Here is a 26,422-nt window from a genome sequence, read left to right on the forward strand (position 1 = left end):
ACTCACTCTAAGTCCCATGTGAGCTGGCACAAACCCAACATCCTTAGGCCACTACATCACTGACTCTCAGGGTCTGCACTGACAGGAAGCTGGAGCCAGGAACTGAACCCAATACTCCAATATGCAGTGTAGGCACCCCAAAGGGAATCTTAACTACTTTCTGAAACATGAGATTTTGTCTTTACACTTCACTACAACTTAGTCTGTGACATGGGATCTGAGATAATCAATGAAAAGATCTCAGCAAATCATCTGAAAATGGTTTGCCACAGAAGGCAGGAACGATCCCATCAATTTCCTGTAAGTCACCCTAACTCCTGAGAACCCATACAGCCTTGATATTGCTCTCACAAGCGGGGAAGTGCCAGGGGAACAGGGGGCTCTCCACCAGAAGAAAGAGGCTAAACTTTTAAAAGAAAACATGAACAAGGACGTTTAGTGCATCTTTATTGCTTAACTTGCTACAGGAGAAACACCTTGTGTTCTGACTGTGAGACCCACATGCTCAGCACACAGTGCAGAGTTCCATCTTCACAAACCCCAGACAGGCGCCCTGGAAGCCAGGCCGGCACTGCTGCCTGCCATTTCCAGAAATCAAAGGAAACAAGCTGAATTCACTAACATCTTTAAAATCCTTCTACAATTATTTTATTATAAATATGTTCTTTCGGAATAAACAAATATCGCATTCAAGACTACCTGTCAATCTGCTCTAAAGTAATAAACAAGGGAAAATGGAACCAGGAACCTTGTAGAAGCAGACAAACAGCAAAGACACCTGCATGCCACGCACAGTGCCTTCCCCCTAAAACGTAACTGGAGGTTACAGGGAACATCACATTTCTCGTTAGCCTGCCCAGTGAGCTTGAGTGTGAGGCTGGTAATTTGCACCTGTTCTGTAAACTGAGCTGCTCCTCTCCTCAGCCCTAGGAAGCAGAATGGAGGACAGTGAGTCTTCGGAGCCCAAGCATTGACCAGAACAACCCTGATGTGTATCGGTCCTCTGTTCAAGGACAAACCTGTCCCTATTTGCCAGGAGTAATGTCAGAGTAATCCTTCAGCACGCCGGCCAAGTGCTCATTATGAGTCTTAAATCGTCGCTTTTTCTGCGAAGCAGGCTTTTTCCTTCTCTGAATGGGTGCCTAAAGGAAAAGGTAAGAATAGTTAGAAACAAGCAGCTACTCCAAAGGGTACGATGGTCAGGGTTTCCTAAGCATAGAACCCAACAGCAGAGGAGGAAGGGTCTGGAACTTTCTCCCTGCCCTGGAGCCCAGCATCCCATATGCCAATGCACAGCCCACAACCCAACCTGAGCCAGACCCGGGATTTTTGTTCAAGAGATGCGATGCAAACCTCCCTAGGAATGAGCAGGCTGGCACAAAAACCTTCCTGCAGGCACCAAGTCAGTAAGAGAGAGTCAGTGAAACTGTCATTTGTCTGTTATCGGGCTTACAAATAAATCCACTATCACCACTTAAAAAAAAATCAAATATGATAAGATCCTGATATGGCAAACTTGGGTGATGGGTGGACACACAAGGGCTTTTAATGTTATTCTCCATTCTTTTCTGTATATTAGAAACGTTAACATCAATCACATAATAAAAAGAAATCAACAGCCAGCCCAGCAAAATGGCGCCATCCGTGTTACTGTGCCCTCTCTCATGGCTGCTGGCCCCGCCACGCTCCCCAGCATTCTTCAGCATGGTCAAAATTCTACGTGCAGGAGGGGCCAAATGACAAACCTGACCGGTTGAACACTGGGCTGCCCTTGGGCACCACCGTGTTCCTGTGGATCTACCTCATCAATGTTAACAAAGTTTTTTTTTTTTTAGTATAGAAAAAAAAATGGATTGGAATAAACTTTTTAAATTCCAGTATCAGAGTATACTGCATATGGTGTTTAGCTTTTCCTCTCGATTATTCTGTTGAATTGTTAATGTGAGAGAAAAAATTATATATGAATATGTCAAGTCAGCATTAGTGTTCTGCATCATTAAATGAAAAAAAAATTGTTAAGTCCACAAATTAAGCAGTGATCGGAACTCATGAAGGGCTGCAATGACACTGCTTCTTGGAGAAATTACCGGCAGTCAATCTTCCATTTCTGAGTTCTGAATGCTCACTGAATAACACACACCCCACAAAGCCACAGACAAGCTACAAAGTACGATGGGGGCCTAGGGCCTGAGGAGAGAGGCAGAGTAGCCACAGTCAAGGGTGCTGGTGGGTTATTCTCCAAGCTGGCTTTGTTCCTGGACTACATAGAGCCTGCAGTTAGCTGGCACAAGACGATTTTCGAGTTGTCATTTGGTTACTAAGGTCTCTGATGAGCAGGACTTAGGCGCTATAAAGACCAAAATATGATTTCCGAGAGACTCAAAGATCAACAGGGACAATTCAGTGTGATCAAGGCCATGACAGAGCCGGGAACCAAGACCATGAGGCTCAGGGAGCAAGGGGGAGGGGAGCACAACTGAGGTCTTGAAGCCCAAGCAGATGAAGAGCAGGCTCCTCACAGAAGGCAGGGGACGCGTGCTGAGGGTAGGAGGGGAAACAGTGGACGATGCTGGGGCCTACAAACAGCAGGGGATGCTGCAGGGAGGCCGGGCCTGAGGGGCAGCAGCCAGGGGCATGTCCACGGGTCTGCAAGGCAGACATGTGCTGAATGGCATCTGAGCAAATCGCAGGACAGAGACAACTACAGGAAGCAGGGTAACAATGCAGAGGAGGAAGGTTGGATGGCTTTTCCAGAGATTACACACCACTTTCTTTGGTCCAGATTCCTGCATGGAAGAAATACCCTGTCGCTTCAGATATTCTTCAATTTTCTCCTCATCCATTGAATCCACAGTGACACTCCTCCAGAGTTTCTGAAATTCTGTACCAACAAGAGAATAGTTATTTTACAATCCATTTTTACAAATGATTACATTGAAGTGATCAAAATCCAGGCTTCATTATTATCTCTTTTGGGTCTAAATTAGCACATCTGAGATTTCATTAGAAAAACAAAGAGGCAAGGCAAGAACATTCCAGAGCTGGACACTGAGCAGCAGAAGGGCCTGGGAACAGAGCAGCACCAGCGCAGACCACGTCATTGCCATCTATTTTTAGAGGCCAGTAAGGGAGGGCGATGTGCCTGAGGCCTCCCTGCTTTCCTGGGGAGGAAAGGCAGTCAGCACTCTCCTTTTATTCTTTTCCTTTTGGGCAAACAGTTCAGTTCAACTGAGCTCAGTTTACTCCATTTCCTCTCCCACTAATAACAATTATTGAAACAGAGGGAGACAGAACAAAGTTTTATATGGAAGTGAGACACTTCAACAGTTTGGGAAAAACAGTTGAAATCAGTCTGGGGACTGGAGACTGGGAGGACATGACAGTGGAAAGGGGAGAAAGCGGAGGAAAACAGCCTCACCCTCCACTCCCATAAAACAAAGGAGGAGGGCTGCCACCTGGCCTACATCTTCTCCTTGGACACCCACGGCCCCTCCGCCAACGTCACCTTTTTTTAACCAAAAGAGATCATGTCCAATTGGAACATGTCCAAAATAAGCTCCTAAAGACAAATCCCAGGACTGGGTTCCTCCCTCCCGCCTTCTCTGTTTTCTCTGCCTCCCAGGGCTACATTAGCAGGAAGCTGGAATCACGAATGGAGTCAGGACTCAAGTCCAGGCACTTGGAAACAGCAAGCAGCATCTTAACCATTACGGCAAATGCCTGCCCAGCATCTACTTTCTAGCACAAAACCATTTTTGTGATAACAAAATCTAAGACCTAGGGACTCTTTGATGGAAAACAGAAGAGGTGGGGGGAGAATGCTCCCTGAGCACAGAGGCGGTTTACTGAGCCTCCTGTTCCTAACAGCCGTGCATCCACCACGCCCCTGCCCTTCCTACCAGAGACCCTCACCAGTGCCGCTCCTCCTCTCCTCCCTTCCTTCCTCCTGTGCCATTAATTTTCCCTTAGGTTGTGACCACTGTCCCAGAAGAAACCATAAGGAAGCTGCCATCCAATTCTGCATTGGGCCACATTTTTTCCTTTTTCTCTCCTTTCTTCTTTTTTTAAGTATATATTGCATGAAGCAAATGATGCCTAAACAGTTGGAATGCTGGATACTGAAGAAATCTGTTTTCTGCAATACCCTCTGAGGGCTTTTGGTTGCTGATGTCCAAATACAAACATGGCATAACCTACTATGAAGAAGTCAATCTGGATACAAAGTTATTTAAATCCCATAAGAGTTTTCTAGTTTACAGACTTGTTGGGGTTTCATACCACACTGCCACTGAAACTTCAATTGCATACACTGTAGGCATCACTTAACTGAAGGCAATGGTTTGTTCTGCTTGCCTGACTCGCTCAGTCTCTTGAAGAATGGTAAGCCCCTTGAGAGCATGTCCACTCCTCAACCATCTGACTCTGACCCTGCACATATGAAACCCTGCAGTCTACTATGGCCTAGACACAGACTGTTTCCTCATTTTAAGATTTATTTGAAAGACGGTGTTACAAAGAGGGTGGAGTAGGAGGAAGAGAGAGATCTTCCATCTGCTAAGTCACTCCCCAAATAGTCTTAACAGCCAGGGCCAAGCCATGCTGAAGTCAGGAGCCTGAAACTCCACCCAAGTCTCCCAGGTAGGTGACAGGGGCCCAAGCACTTTGGCCATCTTCTGCTGCTTTCCCAAATATATCAGGGAGCTGGATAAGAAACAAAGCAACTGAAACTCAAACCAGCATCCATATGGGTACTGGTATTAACAGGCAGCAGTTTAATGTATTGTACCACATCAGCCTAACTAAATATTTTTAGTATTTTTACTTATTTTAAAATAACTTTAACAGAAAAGCAACAAAATAGTTTCACTATCCTTTGTCCAACTTCCTCTAATGCTAAGAACTTTATTTTATGATTAAAATTTATTAACCATGGTATAATGCTATTAATCCATATATCCTATTTTTTTAAAGATTTATTTTATTTATTTGAAAGAGTTACAAGAGAGAGTTAGAGACAGAGAGAGAGGTCTTCCATCTGTTGGTTCACTCCCCAGATGGCAGCAACAGCCGGAGTTGCACCGATTGGAAGCTAGAAGCCAGGAGCTTCTTCCGGGTCTTCTAAGCGGGTGCTTAGAAGCTTAGAATCAAGATTTTATTATTTTACACAGACCGGAGGGGGGGGGGTGTCTTCCATCCGATGGTTCACTCCCCAGTTGGCTGCAACGACTGCAGCTGCGCCGATCTGAAGCCAGGAGCCAGGAGCTTCCTATTGGGTCTCCAACGCTGGTGCAGGGGTCCAAGGACCTGGGCCATCTTCTACTGCTTTCCCAGGCCACAGCAGAGAGCTGGCTCGGAAGAGGAGCAGCCAGGACTAGAACGGGTGCCCATATGGGATGCCAGTGCTTCAGGCCAGGGCTTTAACCACATAAACCACAGAGCCGGCCTCCCACATACCCTATTTAACTTCCACTAGATTAGTATTACTACCTGCACCCTTCTCCTGTCCCACGATCCACTCTAGGGTTCAACACTGAATTTAGTTGCCATGTCTCCTTATCTCTTCCCACTTCTGAGTGTACCCTCTCTCTCTTTAGAATGATACTTCTGAGGAACACTGGTCTGTTACAGATTTATTTATCCACTTGAAAGGCAGAGGCAGAAAGAGAGAGAAAGAGAGAGAGAGAGAGAGAGAGAGAGAGAGGTCTTCCATCCACTGGCTCACTCCCCAGATGGCTGCAACAGCCAGAGCTGCACTGATCTGAAGCCAGGACCTTCTCCCAGGTTTCCCATACACAGGCACAGGGACCCCAAGCACCTGGGCCATCTTCCACTGCTCTCCCAGGTCACAGCAGAGTTGGATCGGAAGCAGAGCAGCCGGGACGTGAACTGGCACCCACAAGGGAAGCTGGCATGCAGGCAGTGGCCCCAGCCGCTACGGTCTGTTATTCTGGATGCATCTGAAGCTTCCTCAGGAATATCGGAGGTTATGCGTTTCGAGCAAGAATGACAGCACTGAGGCTGTGCTCTTTGTGGTGACTGCCGAGATACACACTATCAACATGTCCTCTTACTGGAGTTGGGAAGCTCTGAACACTGGTTCAAGTGGGGCCTGTCAGCTTCCATATGTATTAATTAGAATTCTCTGTACAGATGAGGTGCTCAGGGCCAGTGTTGTGGCATGGCGGGTTAAGCCTCCACCTGCAACACTGGCATCCTATATGTGTGTCGATTCAAGTTCCAGCTGCTCCACTTCTTATCCAGTTCCCTACTAATGCACCTGGGAAAGCAGCAGAGGATGGAACAAGTACTTGGGCCCCTGCCATCCACATGGGAGACCTGGCTAGAGTTTCAGGCTCCTGGCTTCAATTTAGCCATGCCCTGGCCATTGAGGCTATTTGGAGAGTGAAACAGTGTGTGGAAGATCTTTCTCTCTGTTACTCTGCATTTCAAATAAAATAAATCTTTAAAAAAAATTCTTAAAGAATATCAGCCATTTCTCCAAGTTGTGTTTTTAGTAAGGATTTGTGGATATTAATTTTATATATATATATATAGATAGATAGATAATTCACTACCACTGTTTATTTTGTCCAAGCTTTGGTCAATGAGAATTCTTGAAAGTACTGTGTCCTGTGTCACTTTGGTTTTGGGGCGGGGGAGCACTCTCATAATTTCTGCTACCAAAAGATGTTCCAAGCTCATTTTGAATTTCCCCAAATTTGAAATCAAATCATTTCTCCAAGGGTTCCTGACTTGTTTTTACCATAGAAGGGTATTTAGAAACCAAGATCACACATTCTGTTTTCCTTTTGTATCAATCTCTTCTTTTTTGAACATAGAAAATGAAGGGCTGGCGCTGTGGCATAGTGGGTAAAGCTGCCACCTGCAGGGCCAGCATCTCATATGGGCGCCAGCTTGAGTCCTGACTACTCTACTTCTGATTCAGCTCTCTGCTATGGCCTGGGAAAGCAGAAGATGGCCCAAGTCCTTGGGCCCCTGCACAGGCATGGGAAGACCTGGTGGAAGCTCCTGGCTCCTGAATTTGTATCAGCCCAGCTCCAGCCGTTGAGGCCACTTGGGGAGTGAACCAGCAGATGGAAGATCTCTCTCTCTCCCTCTCTGCCTCTGCCTCTGCAACTCTGTCTTTCACATAAAAAAAGGAAATGAACAGGAGACAAATTTAAAGGCAGATGCTCTGTTCTGGCAGATCTCCAAGTATTGTGCAAGTCAGGCATGCATCAATTCTAATAAATAAAACCAGTACAGATTTAGAAATCTGTCTCAACAGAAGAGAAAAAAAATCAGATTTCAAGAGACCCTTCCTTGGCCTACTTGAGCTCCGAATAAAAACTACACAGCTCCCATAGAAGGAAGAAAATAAGCTAATCCATCAATGAGACATGGCCTCAATTTCCACATAATTTATTAACACGCCTTGCCCTTTCCTAGGAAATGCAGCTAGCACAACAGTGGGCTGCAGACTGGAGCCAGATGGTGTGGGTGTGAATTCAATCACCCCAGGTACCTCATCTAGAGAGAGGGAATAAAAATACTATCTACCTCATAGAACAACAGGAATTAAGGGAACTAAAATCAATAAGGCACTGATAGTAAGGCCTGCAAAGGAAGAAGCATTCTCCGTATCTGTTACACTCATCACCATCATCTACCACATACTGTCTCATTTCTGAATGCTATTGTCTTTTAATAAAGGCAATATAAAAAATTTAAGATTACTAAACAAAGTGATCTTATTTTTATAAAATAGAAAAAACTAAAATTCTGAACACTTCTTTAAAAGCAAAAGAGCACATACACAGTAACATGTTGTAAAGATCTAGAAAAATATATACCAGTATATATCCTCAAGCAAAGGAATATGGTTTGCTTGGCAAATTTTCATTTTTTTGCCATCTATGCTTGAGAAAAATTTTAATATGCAGAGGAATTTATATTATTAGTGTCATTTTTGTTTCTTTTAGTGTAGCATTTTAAATAAACGTAACAATAATATACTCATCATCACTTGTTAACTTGCCTCCTTCAACCTCTATTACCATTTTGCAGTTTCTGAAAATAGAACATTCCATAGAACATTACTCAATTTATCTCATTTCCTAAAGTGGTAATCTTAAATTTTAGACCTCAAGATGTCCACATCTTAATCTCCAGACTCTATGAATGTGTTACCTTATATGGCAAAAGGGACTTTGAAGATGCAATTAAGAAGCTTGAGATTAGAAAATTATCTCTAGATTTGGATTTAGAACTGGAAAAATTACTGTTAAAATAGCCACACTACCCAAAGTAATCTACAGATCCAATACAATCCTTATCAAAATTCCAATGTCATTTTTCATAGGAATAGAAATAAACAATCCTAAAATTCATATGAACCACAGAAGCTGTGAACAGCCAAGATAGCTGCTAGAGTTATGAGTATGGCTGGTCTCCAAAGCTCAGACTGAAATTTAAGCCCCACTGTGAAATACTAAGAAGTAGGACCAGGTTGGTCCTTTAAAAGGTGATCAGGACTCTGCCCTCACCTCTTCAGGTGATGAAGTCACAGGACAGCAAGCTCTCGAGTGCAGGTCCACTTATAAAAGCAGACATGTCCAGGTCTCCATGTGATGTAACACTCTGCCAGCAAGAAGCCCACTATCAGATGCAGCCCCTCTACCCCAGACAACAACTGTGAGCCAAAATTAACCTCTTTTCCATATAACTTTCTCAATCTGTATTTTGTTATCAGCAACAGAAAATGGACTTATCTTACACAAAAGGAACAAAGCTAGAAGCATCACACTACCTGACTTCAAACTACATTACAAAGCTATAGTAACCAAAATAGCATGGAACTCACATAAAAATACAGAAACATCAAACAATGAAAACAGAGCACCCCCCCAAAAAAACTGCACATTTCTTCACCTGTTCTTTTCAACAAAGGGTCTAGAAAAACTGGATATCCACATGCACAAAAATGAAATTAGACCCATACCATGTAAAAATAATATCTCAAACTGGATTAAAGAGCTAAACCTGAGACCTGAAAATAAAAAAAAATGTACAGTCCCTAACCTGAGATTTGGGGGCTGCAAGATGGCATGAAAGTGAAACAAACTCAGGAGAAGCTGCACCACAAATCTCGCTCTTCCCCCAGACTAGCAATGTGCCCTAGGGTCTCTCCCTTGATGCTGGGCAGTGGGACTAAGTTGTCACTTCTAGGCAGTCTTGTGATAACAAAGCAAAACAACCAATACTCTACAGAGGGCTGTGTTCCTAACCTATGGTATTTGGCAGGTGAAACTTTTGGCTTAAGATATTTTCAATTTATGTTAATTGGAATGTAACCCCTAAGTCACACAATATCTGTACTAGAAAAAAATATAGCAAGGTAACTTCATGACACTGGTATGGGCAAAATATTTTTGGATTTGACTGCAATTACTCAGGCAACAAAACCAAAATCACACAAGTGGTATTACATCAGACAAAAAAAGCTTCTGCACAGCAAAAGAAACAAAGAAACAACCTACAGACTGAAAGAAAATATTTGTAATACAACATACGAGCAACACACACACAAAAAACAGTAAAACAGCTAACCTACCTAAAAGTTGAGCAAAGAACCCAAATACGTTTAAAAACAAAAAAGATAAAAATGACTGATATCAAAAAAAAGTCTGTAATCATAATCACTAGGGAAATGCAAATTAAAATCACAATAGAGTATCATCTCACATCTGTCAAAAGGGCTAATATCAAAACAAAGGTTAGAGTTATTAAGGTTGTAGAGTAGTAAGGAAAAGTAGTAGCAGAGTTAGTAAGGAAAAGGGCACCCTTGGACACTTGGTGAGAACGTAAACCAGCAATCATTACAGAAAACCGCACAGAACTTCCCATGGTTTAGCAATCCTACTTCTGCGTATGTGTCCTAAGTTCTTGAAATCAGTATACTGAAGAGATATCTGACTTCCATCCCCACTACAGCTTCATCCACAGCAGCCAAGATATGGAATCAAGTCATCAGTGAGTGAACACAGGAAATGTGGGCAGTGGGACCAAAAAAAGTTGTTTACTTATTTATTTGAAAGGTCAAGCTGGGTGGAGAGGAGGGGCCCGAGAGGAGGGACTGATTTTCCATCCACTGGTTCACTCCCCAGATGGCCACAACGACCAAGGCTGGGCCAGGCCAAAGCCAGGAGCTTTGTCTGAGTGTCCCATGTGGATGGAAGGGCACAAGCACTTGAGCCATCCTTCATTGCTTTCCCAAGGGCATCAGCAGGGAGCTGGATCACAAGCAGGGCAGCTGGGACTCAAACCGGCATCCATATGATGCCGGCACTGCAGTCCAAAGCTTAACCCACTGTGCAACAGCATGGGCCCCCACTTTGCTCCTTTTTACTGCTGAGTTGTATCCCACTGTAAGGATGTGCCACAGTCAAGGGGATGTTAAGAGACAGTTAAAGGATGTGGGAGTTGTTCCCAGTTTTCGGTGATTACAAAGAAGCTGGAGGTAAAGGCACATGAACTTGAATAAATACCTAAAGGTGGGATGGCTGGGTCATGTATTAACATACAGTACAATGAATGTGTATATTTTTACTCATTCACTCATTCAATCTTGCAAAGAATGGCCAATGGACTTAGATAGTGATACACAAAAATAAAGATCTAAATAAAAGAGCAAAAACTAACTCTTCGAAGACAAAAAGTGGAGTAAATCATGACCTTGGATTAGGCATTGGTTTCTTAGATATGACGACAAAAGCAAAAGTAACAAAACAGATAAACTGGACTTTGTCAAAATTAAAAACTTCTGCACCCCAACAGGTCCTATCAAGAAAGTAAAAAGACAATCAAAAGAGTGGGAGAAAACATTTGCGAAGCTTTTTTTATTTTTTAGACAAACTGGTAACCATGTGAGTGGCAGGGACCCAGCTACTTCGGTCATCAATGTTGCCTCCCCTGATGCGCATCAGCAGGAACCTGGAGTCAGGAGTAGAACAGAGAGTAAACCAAGGCCCTCCACACGGGATGCAGTGATCTTTCCTTCAAGTCTACTTATTCATCTTTTATTTGAAAACCAGAGTGACAACCGAGAGGGATCTTCCATCTGCTGGTTTACTCCCCATATGCCCACAACAGTGAGGGTTGGGTCAGGCCAAAGCCAGGAGTCAGGAACTCCCCATGGGTGGCAGGGACCCAAGTACTTGAATCATCACCTGTTGCCTCCCAGGATGAGCATTAGCAGGGGGCTGGATCAGCACTCTGAAATGGGATGTGGGGATTCCAAGTGGTGGCTGAACCCACAGCACCACAACACCCACCCTGGATGCAGGTATAATAACCACTAGGCTAAACTGCCCTCTTTCCTCCTGAGACCTCAGGTACACACCCAGACCATTTGGTACTGTCCCATGGCTTGTGGATGCCATTTTGTTTTTTTCACACTTCTTTCTCTTTACATTTCAGGATAATCTGTGTCAGCATATCATCAAGTTCACAGATTCTTTTATTGGCCACAAGTTTACTGAGAAGAGCTTATTGAAGGCATTCTTTATCTGTTATTATGTGTTTTCACATAGTAACATGCATGCTGTCTTCTTTTTCTATAGAAAGACCTTGGCCGGCGCCGCGGCTCACTAGGTTAATCCTCCGCCTTGCGGCGCCGGCACACCGGGTTCTAGTCCCGGCCGGGTCACCGGATTCTGTTCCGGCTGCCCCTCTTCCAGGCCAGCTGTCTGCTGTGGCCAGGGAGTGCAGTGGAGGACGGCCCAAGTGCTTGGGCCCTGCACCCCATGGGAGACCAGAAGAAGCACCTGGCTCCTGCCATCGGATCAGCGCGGTGCGCCAGCCGCAGCACGCCGGCCACGGAGGCCATTGGAGGGTGAACCAATGGAAAAAGGAAGACCTTTCTCTCTGTCTGTCACTGTCCACTCTGCCTGTCAAAAAAAGAAAGACCTTAACATTATTTCATTATTTTAGATTCCATATCTGATGGTTCCAATACCTGTGTCCTAAGAATTTGGTTCTGTTAATGTCATATCTCAATAGTATATTGTTTTTCCTTGCTTCCTTTTATGCCTTAATTTTTTTTCTGAAAGCAGGATATCCTCTGTAGGACAGCTGGGACTAAAGAGTTTTTATGCCTGGAAGTGGACACGCCTTTCCTTCTGCCAGACTTAGTGTGTGGAGGTTGAGTCAACCTATTGTCAGCACAAGTCAGGTCTGGGATTTGTTGCTGCTATGGTTACCACAATGCACCACCAGATTCAAACTCCTCTGGCCATACCTTGTGTTTTAGGGAGGAGGCTGGTTTGTGAGAAGGCTTTGCCTCATCATCTGCCTGGCTTTCAGTTTTTTCCTTTCACACTGTCCCTCAGACGCCTGCCTCCATGCCTTTGCAACTCTCCCAGAATTCCACCATCACCTGTCACCCATGGTGTTAGCCTTGTGCGGCGGGTGAGGGGTCAGTGTTCTGACATTGATTAAGCACTGGTCCCAGGCAAGACCTCAAGACTCTAGCCTGTTCTCCTCCGCTGAAGTTCTGGGCACAGTATACTTTTGTCCCTCCCCAGGGGCGAAAGGTCTTCTTTCATTTCCCTTCCTACAGTGGTTCAAGGCTGTTATCTCCGAGGAGGGGGGAAGAAAGACTCAGAGCTTCATTTCTCTAGTGTCTACTGTTCCCTTTTAGCCTTTCTTGACGGATGTTTTCTCAGTACCCTGACTCTAGCCTCAATCTTTTTCATAAGCATCCTGCAAAGTCTAGGGATAAGGTCTGTGAGTGAGTGCAAATATCCCTGTGCCTGCAGTCCCTGCGAGGGACGATGTTCCCATAACCAGTCCAAGTTAAGCCTTCAGCAGTTCATTAAAACTTATGTTCATTTTGTCTGTTCCATCTGTTCTTGAGACTGCTCTCTTCAAATCTGGGGGTAGGTAGTAGTCCAAGAACATCAGCTCTCTGATGGACTCCAGACAGCCTTACATGGGCAGATCTACGGGGGTCTGTTGTTGTAAGGTTACAGACAATGTGTTCTCTAACGTTCTCCATTCTAAATAAAAGACCTAAGTTCCCAACTACCTGCATTTCATCCAAATGTTAGTGGATTGTGATGAATGTGATTAGTTTTACTTGCTAAAGGTATATAAGAAAGAAACTTCACATCAAACTTCAAAGTTAGCAATAAAAACATCTCTCCAATTCCAATAAAGCACTTAAAAATTATTATTTCAAAATGTATGCCTGAGCGGCCGTTTAGTGTAGTGGTTAAAGACAATGCTTGAGATGCCAGCATCCTACATCTGCAAGTCTGGGTTTGAGTCAAGTCCACTCCTGATTTCAGCTTCCTGCTAATGTGCATTCTGGGAGCTGACAGGTGACAGCTCAAAATAGTTCAAAGCGGCTGGGTTCCTGCCACTCACATAGGAAAAGCAAACTGAGTTCCCAGTTCCCAGCTTTTAAACTGGCCCAGCCCTGGCTGCCTACCATGGGCACTTGCAGCGTAAACCAGCAGATGGAAGATCTTTACCCATCTCTGACTTTCCAATAAATAAGTAAAAAGTTTTAAATAATATGTATACCATAACCAGAATGTTACATGTTAAATTTACCATAGCAGATGAAGAATATACATACCAAAAGAGCAGTTCTAGCATGGATACTGAGTATTACGTATTTATATAACAGAAGTTTATATACTACAGGTCGCATATGCCACAATCACAGAAGCAATGATATCATATGGAATACTAAAAAGTAAGCTCTGGGGCCGACGCTGTAGTATAGCGGGTTAAAGCCCTGGCCTGCAGTGTCGGCAGCCCATAGGGGCGCCAGTTCTAGTCTCAGCTGCTCCACTTCCAATTCAGCTCTCTGCTGTGGCCTGGGAAAGCAGTAGAAGATGGCCCAAGTCCTTGGACCCCTGCACCCATATGGGAGACACAGAGGGAGTTCCTGGCTCCTGGCTTCGGGTTAGCGCAGCTCCGGCCGTTGCAGCCATCTAGGGAGTGAACCAGCGGATGGAAGACCTCTCTGTCTTTACCCCTCTCTGTAACTCTTTCAAATAAATAAAATAAATCCTTAAAAAAAAGTAATCTCTATATTAACATGCAACCAAGAAGAATATATGGCAAAATGAAACTCTAAGAACTTTAAAACAAAATTTATGTATTTTTTCTTAAAAGAAATGCTGTGAGCTATTTCAAAGGGAAATTCCTGAATAAAAGCTCTTCCATTTCTTTTTTGTCCCAATAAAATATTTCTATTTAACTTCTGCATCTCCTTAGTTTGACGCTGCTGCAGTATTTAAACCCACATGAGAGAATCAGACTGTGGTCCAAGCTTCAGGCTTCAGCCTGTTCTGGTCATTTGAGGTATAAGCCAGCAGAAGGAAGATAAATCAATGTCTGTCAAGTAAGTAAAAATTAATCAATAAAATAAATGTCCTTCTTTAAAAAAGAAAATACAAATTAAAAACAAAATAATCCTAATCTCATGAGATTGATAAAGTCAACTAGAAACACCCAATACTGATCAGGGTTTGAAGAAATAATTTCCTACTACTACGAAGGTATAAATTGGTCCAAATGTTACAAGGTGACAAACCATTGAAATTTTAAAAAATATATCTTTTGATCCAGCATTTCTACTGCAAGAAAAACAGGTATGTGCAACGATTGAGCATTATTTATAGCAGCATATAGCAAAAAATAAAACTTTCCATCTGGGGCCGACACTGTGGTATAGCGGGTAACGCCATCGCCTGCAGTGCCAGCATCCTATACAGGCACCGGTTCAGGTCCCAGCTGCTCCACTTCTGATCCAGCTCTCTACTATGGCCTGGGAAAGCAGTAGAAGATGGCCCAAATCCTTGGGCCCCTGTACCCGCATGGGAGACCTCGAAGAAGCTCCTGGCTTCAGATGGGCGCAGCTCCAGCTGTTGCAGCCATTCGGGGAGTGAACCAGTGGATGAAAGATCTCTCTCTCTTTCTCTCTTTCTGCCTCTCCTTCTCTTTGTGTAAATCTGACTCTCAAATAAAGAAATTTTTTTAAAAATCACTACATACAAAAAACCATCTCCTTACTTGAGCTACAGCTCATTTTAGGATATGTGTTTATATAACAGATAAAATCAAGAGTGAATCTTCTGCGTGCCAGAAAACCTGCTCACGAAAGATTTCCTCTCTACGGTAAAGACTGTCACCTAGTGGGCTGAAACAGAAATCTTCAATACTACAATCAAAATAGAAAGCACTCTGAGGAGTACAGTATGCAAGAGAAAAGAGAAAGACAAATGTTAAAATCTGTCAGTTTTCAAGGTGTCTTACCTGGAAACACACATTCTTTACATCATCAATGCATTTTGTATAGAATACAGAATAACTTACCTTTGTAAATTATAAGAAACTGCATTTTGTATTTTTTAAAACTTTGACAAGATTTCCTTAGCACTCAAGAGAAAAAAAATCAGTTATGGTATTTAAGGTGTCAATGTATCAAACGCATATTAGTCGATTTGTAGCTATCATATTCATGGGGACTACATGCAAGGGGATTAAAAAAGTTCGTGGAAAATGTGATCATGTAACTTCATTTTGATGCAAAAGAATTTGGGGGCCGGCACTGTGGCACAGTGGGTTAATGCTCTGGCCTGAAGCACCAGCATCCCATATGGGAGCCGGTATGAGGCCGGGCTGCTCCACTTCCAATCCGGCTCTCTGGTGTGGCCAGGGAGGGCAGTGGAGGATGGCCCAAGTTGTTGGGCCCCTGTACCGGCATGGGAGACCCAGGGGAGGCTCCTGGCTTCAGATCAGCGCAGCTCTGGCCATTGCAGCCAACTGGGGATTGAACCATCAGGAGGATCTCTACCTCTCCTCTCTCTATGTAACTCTGACTTTCAAATAAATAAATAAATCTTTAAGAAAAAAAATTGGAAATCCAGGCACCAATTTCCCAACTGCACACAAAGTGGTGCTACACTGATACTTTATTTATTTTTAATTTTTTTTATTTGACAGATCAATCCCATTAACAATAGCTATAAAAAAAAATCAAATACCTTGGAATAATCTTAACCAAAGATGTCAAAGAACTCTACAATGAGAATTACAAAACATTAAAGAAAGAAATAGAAGAAGATACCAAAATGGAAAAATCTTCCATGTTCATGGATTGGAAGAATCAATATCAACAAAATGTCCAATCTTCCAAAAGCAATTTACAGATTGAATGTGATACCAATTTAAATACTTAAGACATTCTTCTCAGATCTAGGAAAAAATGCTGAAATTCATATGGAGCCACCAGAGACCTCGAATAGCAAAAGCAATCTTATACAACAAAAACAAAGCTGGAGGCATCACAATTCCAGATTTCAAGATATACTACAGGGCAGTTATAATCAAAACAGCCTGGTACTGGTACAAAAATAGATGGACAGAAGACCAATGGAACAGAACAGAAACACCAGAAATCAATCCAAACATCTACAAACCTACTTATTGATCAAGGAGCTAAAACCAATTCCTGGAGCAAGGGCTACCTATTCAACAAATGGTGCTGGGAAAACTGGATTTCCAATGCAGAAGTATGAAGCAAGAACCCTACCTGGCCAGCGCCATGGCTCAATAGGCTAATCCTCCGCCTGCGGCACCGACACACCAGGTTCTAGTCCCGGTCGGGGCGCCGGATTCTGTCCCGGTTGCCCCTCTTCCAGGCCAGCTCTCTGCTGTGGCCAGGGAGTGCAGTGGAAGATGGCCCAAGTGCTTGGGCCCTGCACCCCATGGGAGACCAGGAAAAGCACCTGGCTCCTGGCTCCTGCCATCGGATCAGCGCGGTGCGCTGGCCACAGCGTGCTGGCTGTGGCGGCCATCCGGAGGGTGAACCAGCGGCAAAGAGAAGACCTTTCTCTCTGTCTCTCTCACTGTCCACTCTGCCTGTCAAAAAATAAAAAAATAAAAATAAAAAAAAGACGCCTACCTTACACCTTACACAAAAATCCACTCAACATGGATTAAAGATCTAAATCTATGACTTGACACCATCAAGTTATTAGAGAACATGGGAGAAACCCTGTAAGATACTGGCACAGGCAAAGACTTCTTGCAAAAGACCCAAGAGGCACAGGCAGCCAAATCCAAAATTAACAACTGGGATTACAACAAATTGAGAAGTTTCTGTATGGCAAAAGAAACAGGATAGTGAGGAGGCAACCGAAAGAATGGGAGAAATCATTTGCAAGCTATGCAACTGATAAAGGATTAATAACAAGAATCTACAAAGAGATCAAGAAACTCCACAACAACAAAACAAACAACCCTCTTAAGAGATGGGCCAACAAGAAGGCAGTGGAGGATGGCGCAAGTGCTTGGGCCCTGCACCAGCATGGGAGACCAGGAGGAAGCACCTGGCTCCAGGCTTCAGATCGGCACGGCATGCAGGCCGTAGTGGCCATTTTAGGGGGTGAACCAATGGAAAAAGAAGACCTTTCTCTCTCTAACTCTGCCTCTCAAAAAGAGGGAGAGAGAGATGGGCCAAGGACTTAAACAGACATTTTTCAAAAGAGGAAATCCAAATGGCCAACAGACACTTGAAAAAATGTTCAGAATCACTAGCAATCAGGGAAATGCAAATCAAAACCACAATGAGGTTTCACCTCGCTCCCATCAGAATGGCTTTCATACAGAAATCAACAAACAACAAATGCTGGTGAGGATGCGGGTGCAGGGGCCCAAGGACCTGGGCCATCTTCCCAGGCCATAGCAGAGAGCTCGATCAGAAGAGGAGCAGCCGGGACTAGAACCGGCGCCCATGTGGGATGGCAGCGCTTCAGGCCAGGGCATTAACCAGCTGCACCACAGCACCAGCCTCTTTCAAATAAACTTTAAAAATCTTTTTATAAAAAAAAAAAAAAAATCCCAGGACAGCATTTCAGGCATGGAAAGCCAAGACACTGTGGTGAAAAATGACCTACATGAAAGATCTCTGAGTGAGATCCCGGTGGAAAAGGACCATCAAAGAAGGAGGTACCTTTCTCTGAAGGGTGGAGAGAATTTCCACTTCGATTATGGCCCTGTCAAAAATAATGTTGGAGTTTGTGGGATCAAGAGGTTTCCATAGCCTTGGCAGCTCACGAAAAGAGCCTCGGGTGATCACTGACGTCATAAATAAGAGTGTCAATTGTTCAATCAACAACAGGAGTCACTGTGGACTTGCTCCCCATGTAGGATCTCCATCCTTATTGAGTTGTACTATGAGAATTAACAGTAAAACTAGTCTTCAAACAGTACTTACACTTTGTGTGGGTGCAAACTGTTGAAATCTTTACTTAGTATATAGAGTTGATCTTCTGTATATAAAGATGATTAAAAATGAATCTTAATGAAGAATGGGATGGGAGAAGGAGTAGGAGGTGGGATGGTAGTGGGGGTAGGAGGGTGGGTATAGAGGGAAGAACCACTATAATCCAAAAGCTGCACTTATGAAATTTATATTTATTAAATAAAAGCTTTCTAAAAGAAAAAATATTTTATCAGTATCTTCCTAATTTATATGGCTGCATCATTACATAAAAATATTTGTAGAGCCGGCTGGGCCCTCTGGTACAGTGAGTTAAAGCCCTGGCTTGTAGCACCAGCATCCCACACAGGCGTGAGTTCGAGTACCAGCTGCTCTACTTCTCATCCTGCTTTCTGTTGATGAGTCTGAGAAGATAGTGGAGCACAGCCCAAGTCCTTGGGCTCCTGCACCCACATGGGAGACTTGGAAGAAGCCCTTGGCTCCTGGCTTCGGATCAGCTCAGCTCTGGCCATTGGAGCCCTTTGGGGAGTAAACCACTAGATAGAAGATCTCTCTTTCTCTCTGTCACTATATCTCTAAGTCTCTCTCTCTTTTTTTTTTTTTAAGATTTATTTATTTATTTGAAAGTCAGAGTTAGAGTTAGAGTCTTCCATCCGATGGTTCACTCCCCAATTGGTCACAAATGGCCGAAGCTGTGCCGATCCAAATCCAGGAGCCAGGAGCTTCTTCTGGGTCTCCCACACAGGTGCAGGGGCCCAAGGACCTGGGCCATCTTCTACTGCTTTCCCAGGCCACAGCAGAGAGCCAGATTGGAAGAGGAGCAGCCAGGACTCGAACTGGCATCCATATGGGATGCCAGCGCTTTAGGCCAGGGCATTAACCTGTTGTGCCACAGCGCCAGCCCCTTTGAGTTTTTCAAATAAAAAATTAAATCTTTAAAAAAATACTTACACATACACCAAATATAAGAATATTTAATCTACAATTGTAAAATATTTTAGAATCCACTTATCAGATACACACAAAACAGTCATATTATATAATTCATCTATAGTACAAAGAAACATCAAGCTGTTAATAGAACTACTTCCTGAATATGTGAGATTTTACTAAGTAGCATATGTAATGACTTAAAACTGGGGGTAAGGCAGTAAAATCCTCATTTTGTTCCTATCTGCCAAGTAATAAGGAAATGGAGAAGAGCTGAGACCAACAAAGACCATATAAAGTGACAAATTTCATGGGCAATGTTAAGAAATAGAAGCATAGATGAAGGACACACAAATAAGACAAAGCTGAACAAAGTTAGGACAACAGTATTCTCACAAAGCAAAAACAAGGGACAGAAAACTGAGAATCAATTGGTTTAAGGATTACAAGGACACCTGGGCTGAATGTTTCCAAAAATGTCTCCAAAGAAATACTTTCAACAGGACTTTCACCCTACACTTTATGAAGCTACTGCAATCTCTTTCCTATTAACCACTAGCCTCAATTTAAACATCTACTCAAAGAACAGATAGGCTGCACTATGCTGCCACCTGCAGAGCAGACTTAATACAAAAAATTTCCAGAGAATATTTAAATATGTTGTCTATTAAAAGTGCTGAGGCAAATTGTAAAAAAAAAAAACAAAATTAAAACTAGTTGGGGCAGAGTGTGGTGTAGCAGGTTAAGCTGCTGCTGGCGATGCCAACATCCCATATGGGCACTGGTTTGGAACCCAGCTGCTCCACTTCCAATCCAGCTCCTGGTTAATGTGCCTAGGAAAGCAGGGGAAGATGGCTCAAGTGCTTGGACCACTGTTACCCATATGAAGCGCCTAACTCCTGGCTTCAGCCTGGCCCAGCCTCAGCTGTTGTGACCATTTGGAGAGTAAACCAGCGGATGGAAGATTGTGTGTGTGTGTGTGTGTGTGTGTGTGTAAACACTGCCTTCCAAACAAATACTAACAGTGTAAGTACATCAGGAGAAGTCAGAGAGGTGCTGGAACAGAGAGATAAGAGTATGTCACAGATAATGCCTAAGTTGAAAAATCAAGAAACAATAATATATTACCAATACAGAAAACCACAAGACTCTAAAATAAAACAAGAAGAAAGAGACTAGAACTAGAGGAACATCTGTTTTTTGTAAGAACTTATTTCTTGAACATGTGACAATTATATTAAATTTTTCTAAGTACTATAATTTTTTCCCCAAAATGCATTAACCCTGCCTAAGAATAAAAGAATGAGCACTTCCTGGGATGCTTTTTGGTTTGGTTTTTTGAACTTAGATAATCTCAAATGTTTTGAAAACCAAGAAATGAATTTGAAAACTACAAAAGTTATCAAAAAGCAAAATTTCAAGTACAGGAGGCTAAAAGCAATACAAAAATTACTAAGCAGTACTGCAAACTCTCTTCAATAGACACCCATCACTACCAGGTACAGAAGAGGTTTACTACTAGCTTGTTTATATGAAAAAAAGTTTACCTATTAGAAAAAGCAAAAGGAGGAACAGGAATTAATAAACATTTACTGAGAACCAACAAATCTGAGGTACTTAATCAGGATTTTCAGAAAAATACAACTTAAATCATGGTCATCCGAGTCACTTCAGGACAACTAAAGCCCTATCTATTAGCACCACAAGCCTGAATATCTGTAGCCATTTAACATTTAAAAGAAAATAAGGTTACTGTACAAAGTCAAGACATACAATGGCTAATAAAAAGATTTGCAAAGGTATTTGTTACACAAAATTACATGTTCAACAGACTCTAATGTAATGCCATACAGGGCCAAAATGACTAGGCAGACCACAGCAATGATCTCACATTTCGAGTCTAATATTAACTATTTTATCCTACATAGCTGTATGTCAATAGACTATTTTATTGTGAGTTTATTTTGAAATTTTATAATTGACATTCTTATCTTGACTTTACAAAACATAAAAAGTAATGCAAATGTACATTAAAATATTACCATATTTACCTAATCCTTACACCAAGCCTTACACCAAGCTACTTGAATAAGATATTTCTCATCAGTAAACTCTCATTTCTACATGAAAAATACTTTAAAGCAAATGGCCAATTATTTAAAACCAAAAATCGTTATACAGAAATCATGTATTTAGTAGGAAACTCAGTATATAGCTTAGCATCCAACTCAGCAAGTGCCAAAAAAGAAAAAAAATTACCTCCTTCCTTCCTCAATTTGGTAACAGCAACATTCCTAAGTGAACAGAATACCACTCACTAACACAGGCTTGTACTCTCTCCTATAAGGCATCAAGTTTTCACATCAGTATATGAAGATACATTTTCAAAACTGATAAAGAAATAAACCTTAAATGGTACAGTTGAGCTACAAGCATAAGAAATCATTAATTGCTATACGATGATTACAAATACAATCAACCTAAAATCTTTCAAATCAGTATTTCAAATTGTAATCTAAAAAAAAAATGTTAGATGCAAGGGCCATTACCTCTGTTATAAGAGATGATATGCTTAAAAAAAAAACATTATAAAATTTATAATGTAAATATTACAAATTATATCATCCTAAAGTAATACATTTGTAAACTAAATAAGGTTTCCAGACAAAAAGGCTCACCTTCATCCACAGAAAACTGACAGCTCTTATCATTGAAGAAAAGTATTTTCTTCTTATCAGGACGATTTACAAAAAGTATCTGGTCCCCTAAAGCCTGAAAAACAGATTTTTCAGTTAACTCCAAATTACTTTTTTTATTTTTCAAGATCTATTTATTTGAAAGTCAGTTACACAGAGAGAGGAGAGGCAGAGAGAGGCAGAGAGAGGCAGGCAGGCAGAGAGAGAGAAAGAGAGAGAGAGGGGGAGAGAGAGAGGTGTCGAGGTCTTCCATCCGATGGTTCACTCCCCAGATGGCCGCAACAGCTGGAGCTGCGCCGATCCAAAGCCAGGAGCCTCTTAGGTCTCCCACATGGGCGCAGGACGCAAGGACTTGGGCAATCTTCTACTGCTTTCCCAGGCCATAGCAGAGAGCTGGATCGGAAGAGGAGCCGCCGAGACTAGAACAAGCACCTACATGGGATGCTGGCACTTCAGGACAGGGCATTAATCTGCTGCGCCACAGCACTGGCCCCTGCCATTTCTTTTAACCCACAGTTCTGTGTTCCATTAGGGTGCGTAAGAACCCAAATTTAGTTTTTTTAGTTTCTTTCTTAAGCAATTCTGACTGTTTTTATGGAATGATTGTTTCAAGATTTTTATTCATATAAGTCTTTCCAGATAACAAAACAAAGTTTGGTTTTATTTTATTTACTTTTTTTTTTTTTTTTTTTTTTTGACAGAAGAAAACTCAGTTTATGTTGGACCTAGCAGCTGGGATGCCCACATCCATACTGGAGTGCCTGGGTTCCAGTACAGGTTTCAACTCCAGGTTCCAGTTTCCTACTGATGCAGAATGCAGACCCTGAGAGGCAGCAATAACAGCTCAAAGTAGTTGGAGACCTGGATGCCATTCCTGGCTCTGGCCTCACTCAGTCCCAGTCGTTCTAGGCATGTGGGGAGTTATCTAGCGGATGGGAGTTTTGCCTCAATAAATTCATCAATCTTAATCTTTGTTGCAATTACATTAAGGTCCTCTGCAAATTAAAGATACATGTTAAATTTAAGATATACATGGGATTTTAGTGTTCTTAATTTTTTTCTACCTTGAAAAATTTTGAAACTTTCCTTATGAATTATTTTCAGTGTGTTTCTAAACAGCTCAAACACTAATAAGATGGAATAATTAGCCGGCGCCGCGGCTCACTAGGCTAATCCTCCGCCTTGCGGCGCCAGCACACTGGGTTCTAGTCACGGTCGGGGCACCGGATTCTGTCCCGGTTGCCCCTCTTCCAGGCCAGCTCTCTGCTGTGGCCAGTGAGTACAGTGGAGGATGGGCCAAGTATTTAGGCCCTGCACCCCATGGGAGACCAGGAGAAGCACCTGGCTCCCACGTTCAGATCAGCTGGTGCGCCGGCCACAGCGTGCCAGCCGCTGCGGCCATTGGAGGGTGAACCAACAGCAAAGGAAGACCTTTCTCTCTGTCTCTCTCTCTCTGTCCACTCTGCCTGTCAAAAAATAAAAATAAAAAAATAAGATGGAATAATTAAGTCACCCTGGAGTGTGATACGAAAGTAACTAAACACATAAGCTCTCCCTGACCTAATAACTAATAGAGAACCTAAAAGCAATCTGTAGAAGTGAAAAGGACACTTTGAGAAGCAATGACTTGAAAAGCCCTGTCTTGACTGTTGAGGAACAATTTTTTTTAGTAACACTATTTGTTGAACTCTAAACATAGAGTTAATCAAATGTGTATAAAGTCAACTAAAAATCGATCTTAGTAAAAAATAAGAGTGGGAATAAGAGAGGGAGGAGGAAGAGGGGTGGGAGTATGAGTGGGAGGGCAGGCATGGGAACAATCCCATGTTCCTAAAGTTGTAATTATGAAGCACATGAAGTCTGTATTTAAAAAAAAAAAGTAAACACACATCCTTTAAAAAAAAAAAAAACTGATTTATTTGAAAGGCAAAGTGATAGAGGGAACGGGAGAGACAGATCTTCTATACTGGTTCACTCTCCAAATCACCACAATAGCCAGGAGTAGGCCAGGCTGAAGCCAGCAGCCTGGAGCTTCATCTATGTCTCCCATGTAGGGGCAGGGGCACAAGCACTCAGGCCATCTCCTGTTGCTTTCTCAGGTGCATTAGCAGGGAGCCGGATGGAAAGTGGAACAGCAGGACTTGAACCAGTTCTCATATGGGATGCCAGTGTCACAGGCAGCGGCTTAACCCACTATGCAACATCTACCCTAATCATTTAGTTTTCTTAAGTGTATTGATCAAAGCACAATATAATCCTTTCAGAAGATATAAAATATTAGAGTCGTCACTACTGTCTTTTAGCTTTCGTTGAGCATACTTAATTCAGAACTTCAGATGGCCTGAGTGCTTGAGCCCCAGGCCAGGCCCTTGCAGCCATCTATGGAGTGAACTACCTCTAACTCTTTCAAATAAAAAAGAATATTAAAAAATCCTAGTAAAGGTGTTTTAATACCATTCCTTTCTTCTGCTTATTATTCATAAAATGACTTTAAAAATCAGAAAAACAGTAAAGAGTCCTTAGGTGCTAAAAGAAAATGTAGGGGAAACACTTCAAGACATTGGTATAGGCCGGCGCCGTGGCTCACTAGGCTAATCCTCTGCCTGCTGCGCTGGCACACCGGGTTCTAGTCCCGGTCGAGGCACCGGATTCTGTCCCAGTTGCTCCTCTTCCAGTCCAGCTCTCTGCTATGGCCCAGGAGTGCAGTGGAGGATGGCCCAAGTCCCTGGGCCCTGCACCTGCAAGGGAGACCAGGAGAAACACCTGGCTACGAATCAGCACGGTGCGCTGGCCACAGCGCGCCGGCCGCAGCAGCCATTGGAGGGTGAACCAATGGAAAAAGGAAGACCTTTCTCTCTGTCTCTCTCTCTGTCACTGTCCACTCTGCCTGTCAAAAAAGACATTGGTATAGGCGATGACTTCTTGGATAAGATCCCCAAAGTACAGGCAAGCAAAGCAAAACTAGACAAAAGGGATTGTATTAAACTCAGCAGCTCCTTCACAGCAAAAGAAACAATCAACAGAGTGAGGACATCCAACAGAATGGGAGAAAATATTTGCAGGCTACTTATCCAACAAAGGATTAAAATCCAGAATGTTAACTCAAAAAACAAAATAACCAATCCAGTTAAGAAATGGACAGAAGACCTGAACAGACAGTTCTCAAAAGAACACAAATGGTCAAAATCACTAACTATCAGGGAAATGCAAAATAAGGTATCACCTCATCCTTGAAGGGATGGCTATTATACAAAAGACAGCACAAGTACTGGGAGCTTATAGAGAAAGGGGAACACTTATACACTGTTGGCAGGATATAAATTTTCTTTCATTATTGAGTATGGTCCATGCCTAATTTCCTGCTGGACTACTGTATTTTGTTATTTGTTCAACTCTTCATTTAGTGGAGTCAATAAGCCTTTGACTATAATGTAAATTAAAAATATGTTATCTCAAAAAACAAATACTTTTGTAACAAAGTCCAAAGGTCCTGGGTGGTAATATGTAAAGCAAATAAAAAAAAAAGATATTGCTGAAAGAAATGAAAGATAAATATATGGGAAGATTTCCATGCTCGTGGATTAGAAGACTTAATATTGTAAAGATGTCAATACTACCCAGAGTGATCTACAGATTCAACATAATCCCTCAAAATACCAAAGGTGGGGGTGGCACTGTGGCGCCGTGGATTAATGCCCTGTTCCTGAAGTACTGGCATCCCATATGGGCACTGGTTCAAGTCCTGGCTGCTCCACTTCCAATCCAGCTCTCTGCTATGGCCTGGAAAAGCAGTAGAGGATGGCCCAAGTCCTTGGGCCCCTGCACTCATGTGGGAGACCTGGTAGAAGCTCCTGGCTTCAGATCAGTGCCACTCTGGCCGTTGCGGTCAACTGGGGGGTGAACCAGCGGATGGAAGACCTCTCTGCCTCTCCTCCTCTGTTTAACTGTGACTTTCAAATAAGTAAAAATCTTTAAAAAAAATACCAAAGGCATTTTTCCTGCAGAAATAGAAAAATATTTCTGCAAATGTGGAATCTCAAGCAATCCCAAATGGCAAAAATAAAAACACACACACACACACGGCAAAAAAATTTGAAAAGATTTAAGAGATCTTACCTTCCCTAACTTATAATATCTTAAAACATTGCAGTAACCAAAACATTGTGGTATTGGCATACATACAAACCCATGGAATAGAAGAGAAAGCCTGGAAATAATCTTCCCATTTGGTCAAATGATCTTCAACGACAGTGCCAAGATGACTCTTGAATGTGGAAATGACAATTTATTCAACAAATACTACTGGGAAAACTGGTATCAACATGTAAAAGAATGCAGCTGTAGGGGCTGGCACTGTGCCTTAGTATTGTTAAGCCTCTGTCTGCAGCACCAGCACCACGAATATGCCCATTCGTGTCCCAGCTGTTCCTTTTCTGATCCAGCTCTCTGCTATTGCCTGGGAAAACAGTGGAAGTTGGCCCAAGTGCTTGGGCCA

General features: G+C 42.7%; 1 protein-coding gene across 4 annotated transcripts in view; it reads right to left on the minus strand.

Moving 5' to 3' along the window:
• Nucleotides 1–430: 430 nt before the first annotated feature.
• Nucleotides 431–26,422, minus strand: part of GTF2E2 (general transcription factor IIE subunit 2) — an 87,710-nt gene continuing 61,718 nt past the window's right edge. For 3 of the 4 annotated variants that reach the window (XM_089327295.1, XM_089327296.1, XM_070068516.2), the window contains 3 exons: nucleotides 21,910–22,003; nucleotides 2,766–2,881; nucleotides 431–1,142 (listed from right to left, as the gene is read on the minus strand). In XM_089327295.1, the coding sequence (XP_089183421.1) occupies nucleotides 1,026–1,142; nucleotides 2,766–2,881; nucleotides 21,910–22,003 (327 nt within the window). In that variant the 3' untranslated portion in view covers nucleotides 431–1,025. Of the gene's footprint in view, nucleotides 1,143–2,765; nucleotides 10,993–21,909; nucleotides 22,004–26,422 lie in introns of those variants that run through there. The other variant, XM_089327297.1, reaches the window with a different exon arrangement.

This window comes from Oryctolagus cuniculus, chromosome 2, assembly GCF_051225735.1.
Source record: "Oryctolagus cuniculus isolate XC-2025 breed Fujian yellow rabbit chromosome 2, ASM5122573v1, whole genome shotgun sequence".
NCBI classification, from domain to species: domain Eukaryota; kingdom Metazoa; phylum Chordata; class Mammalia; order Lagomorpha; family Leporidae; genus Oryctolagus; species Oryctolagus cuniculus.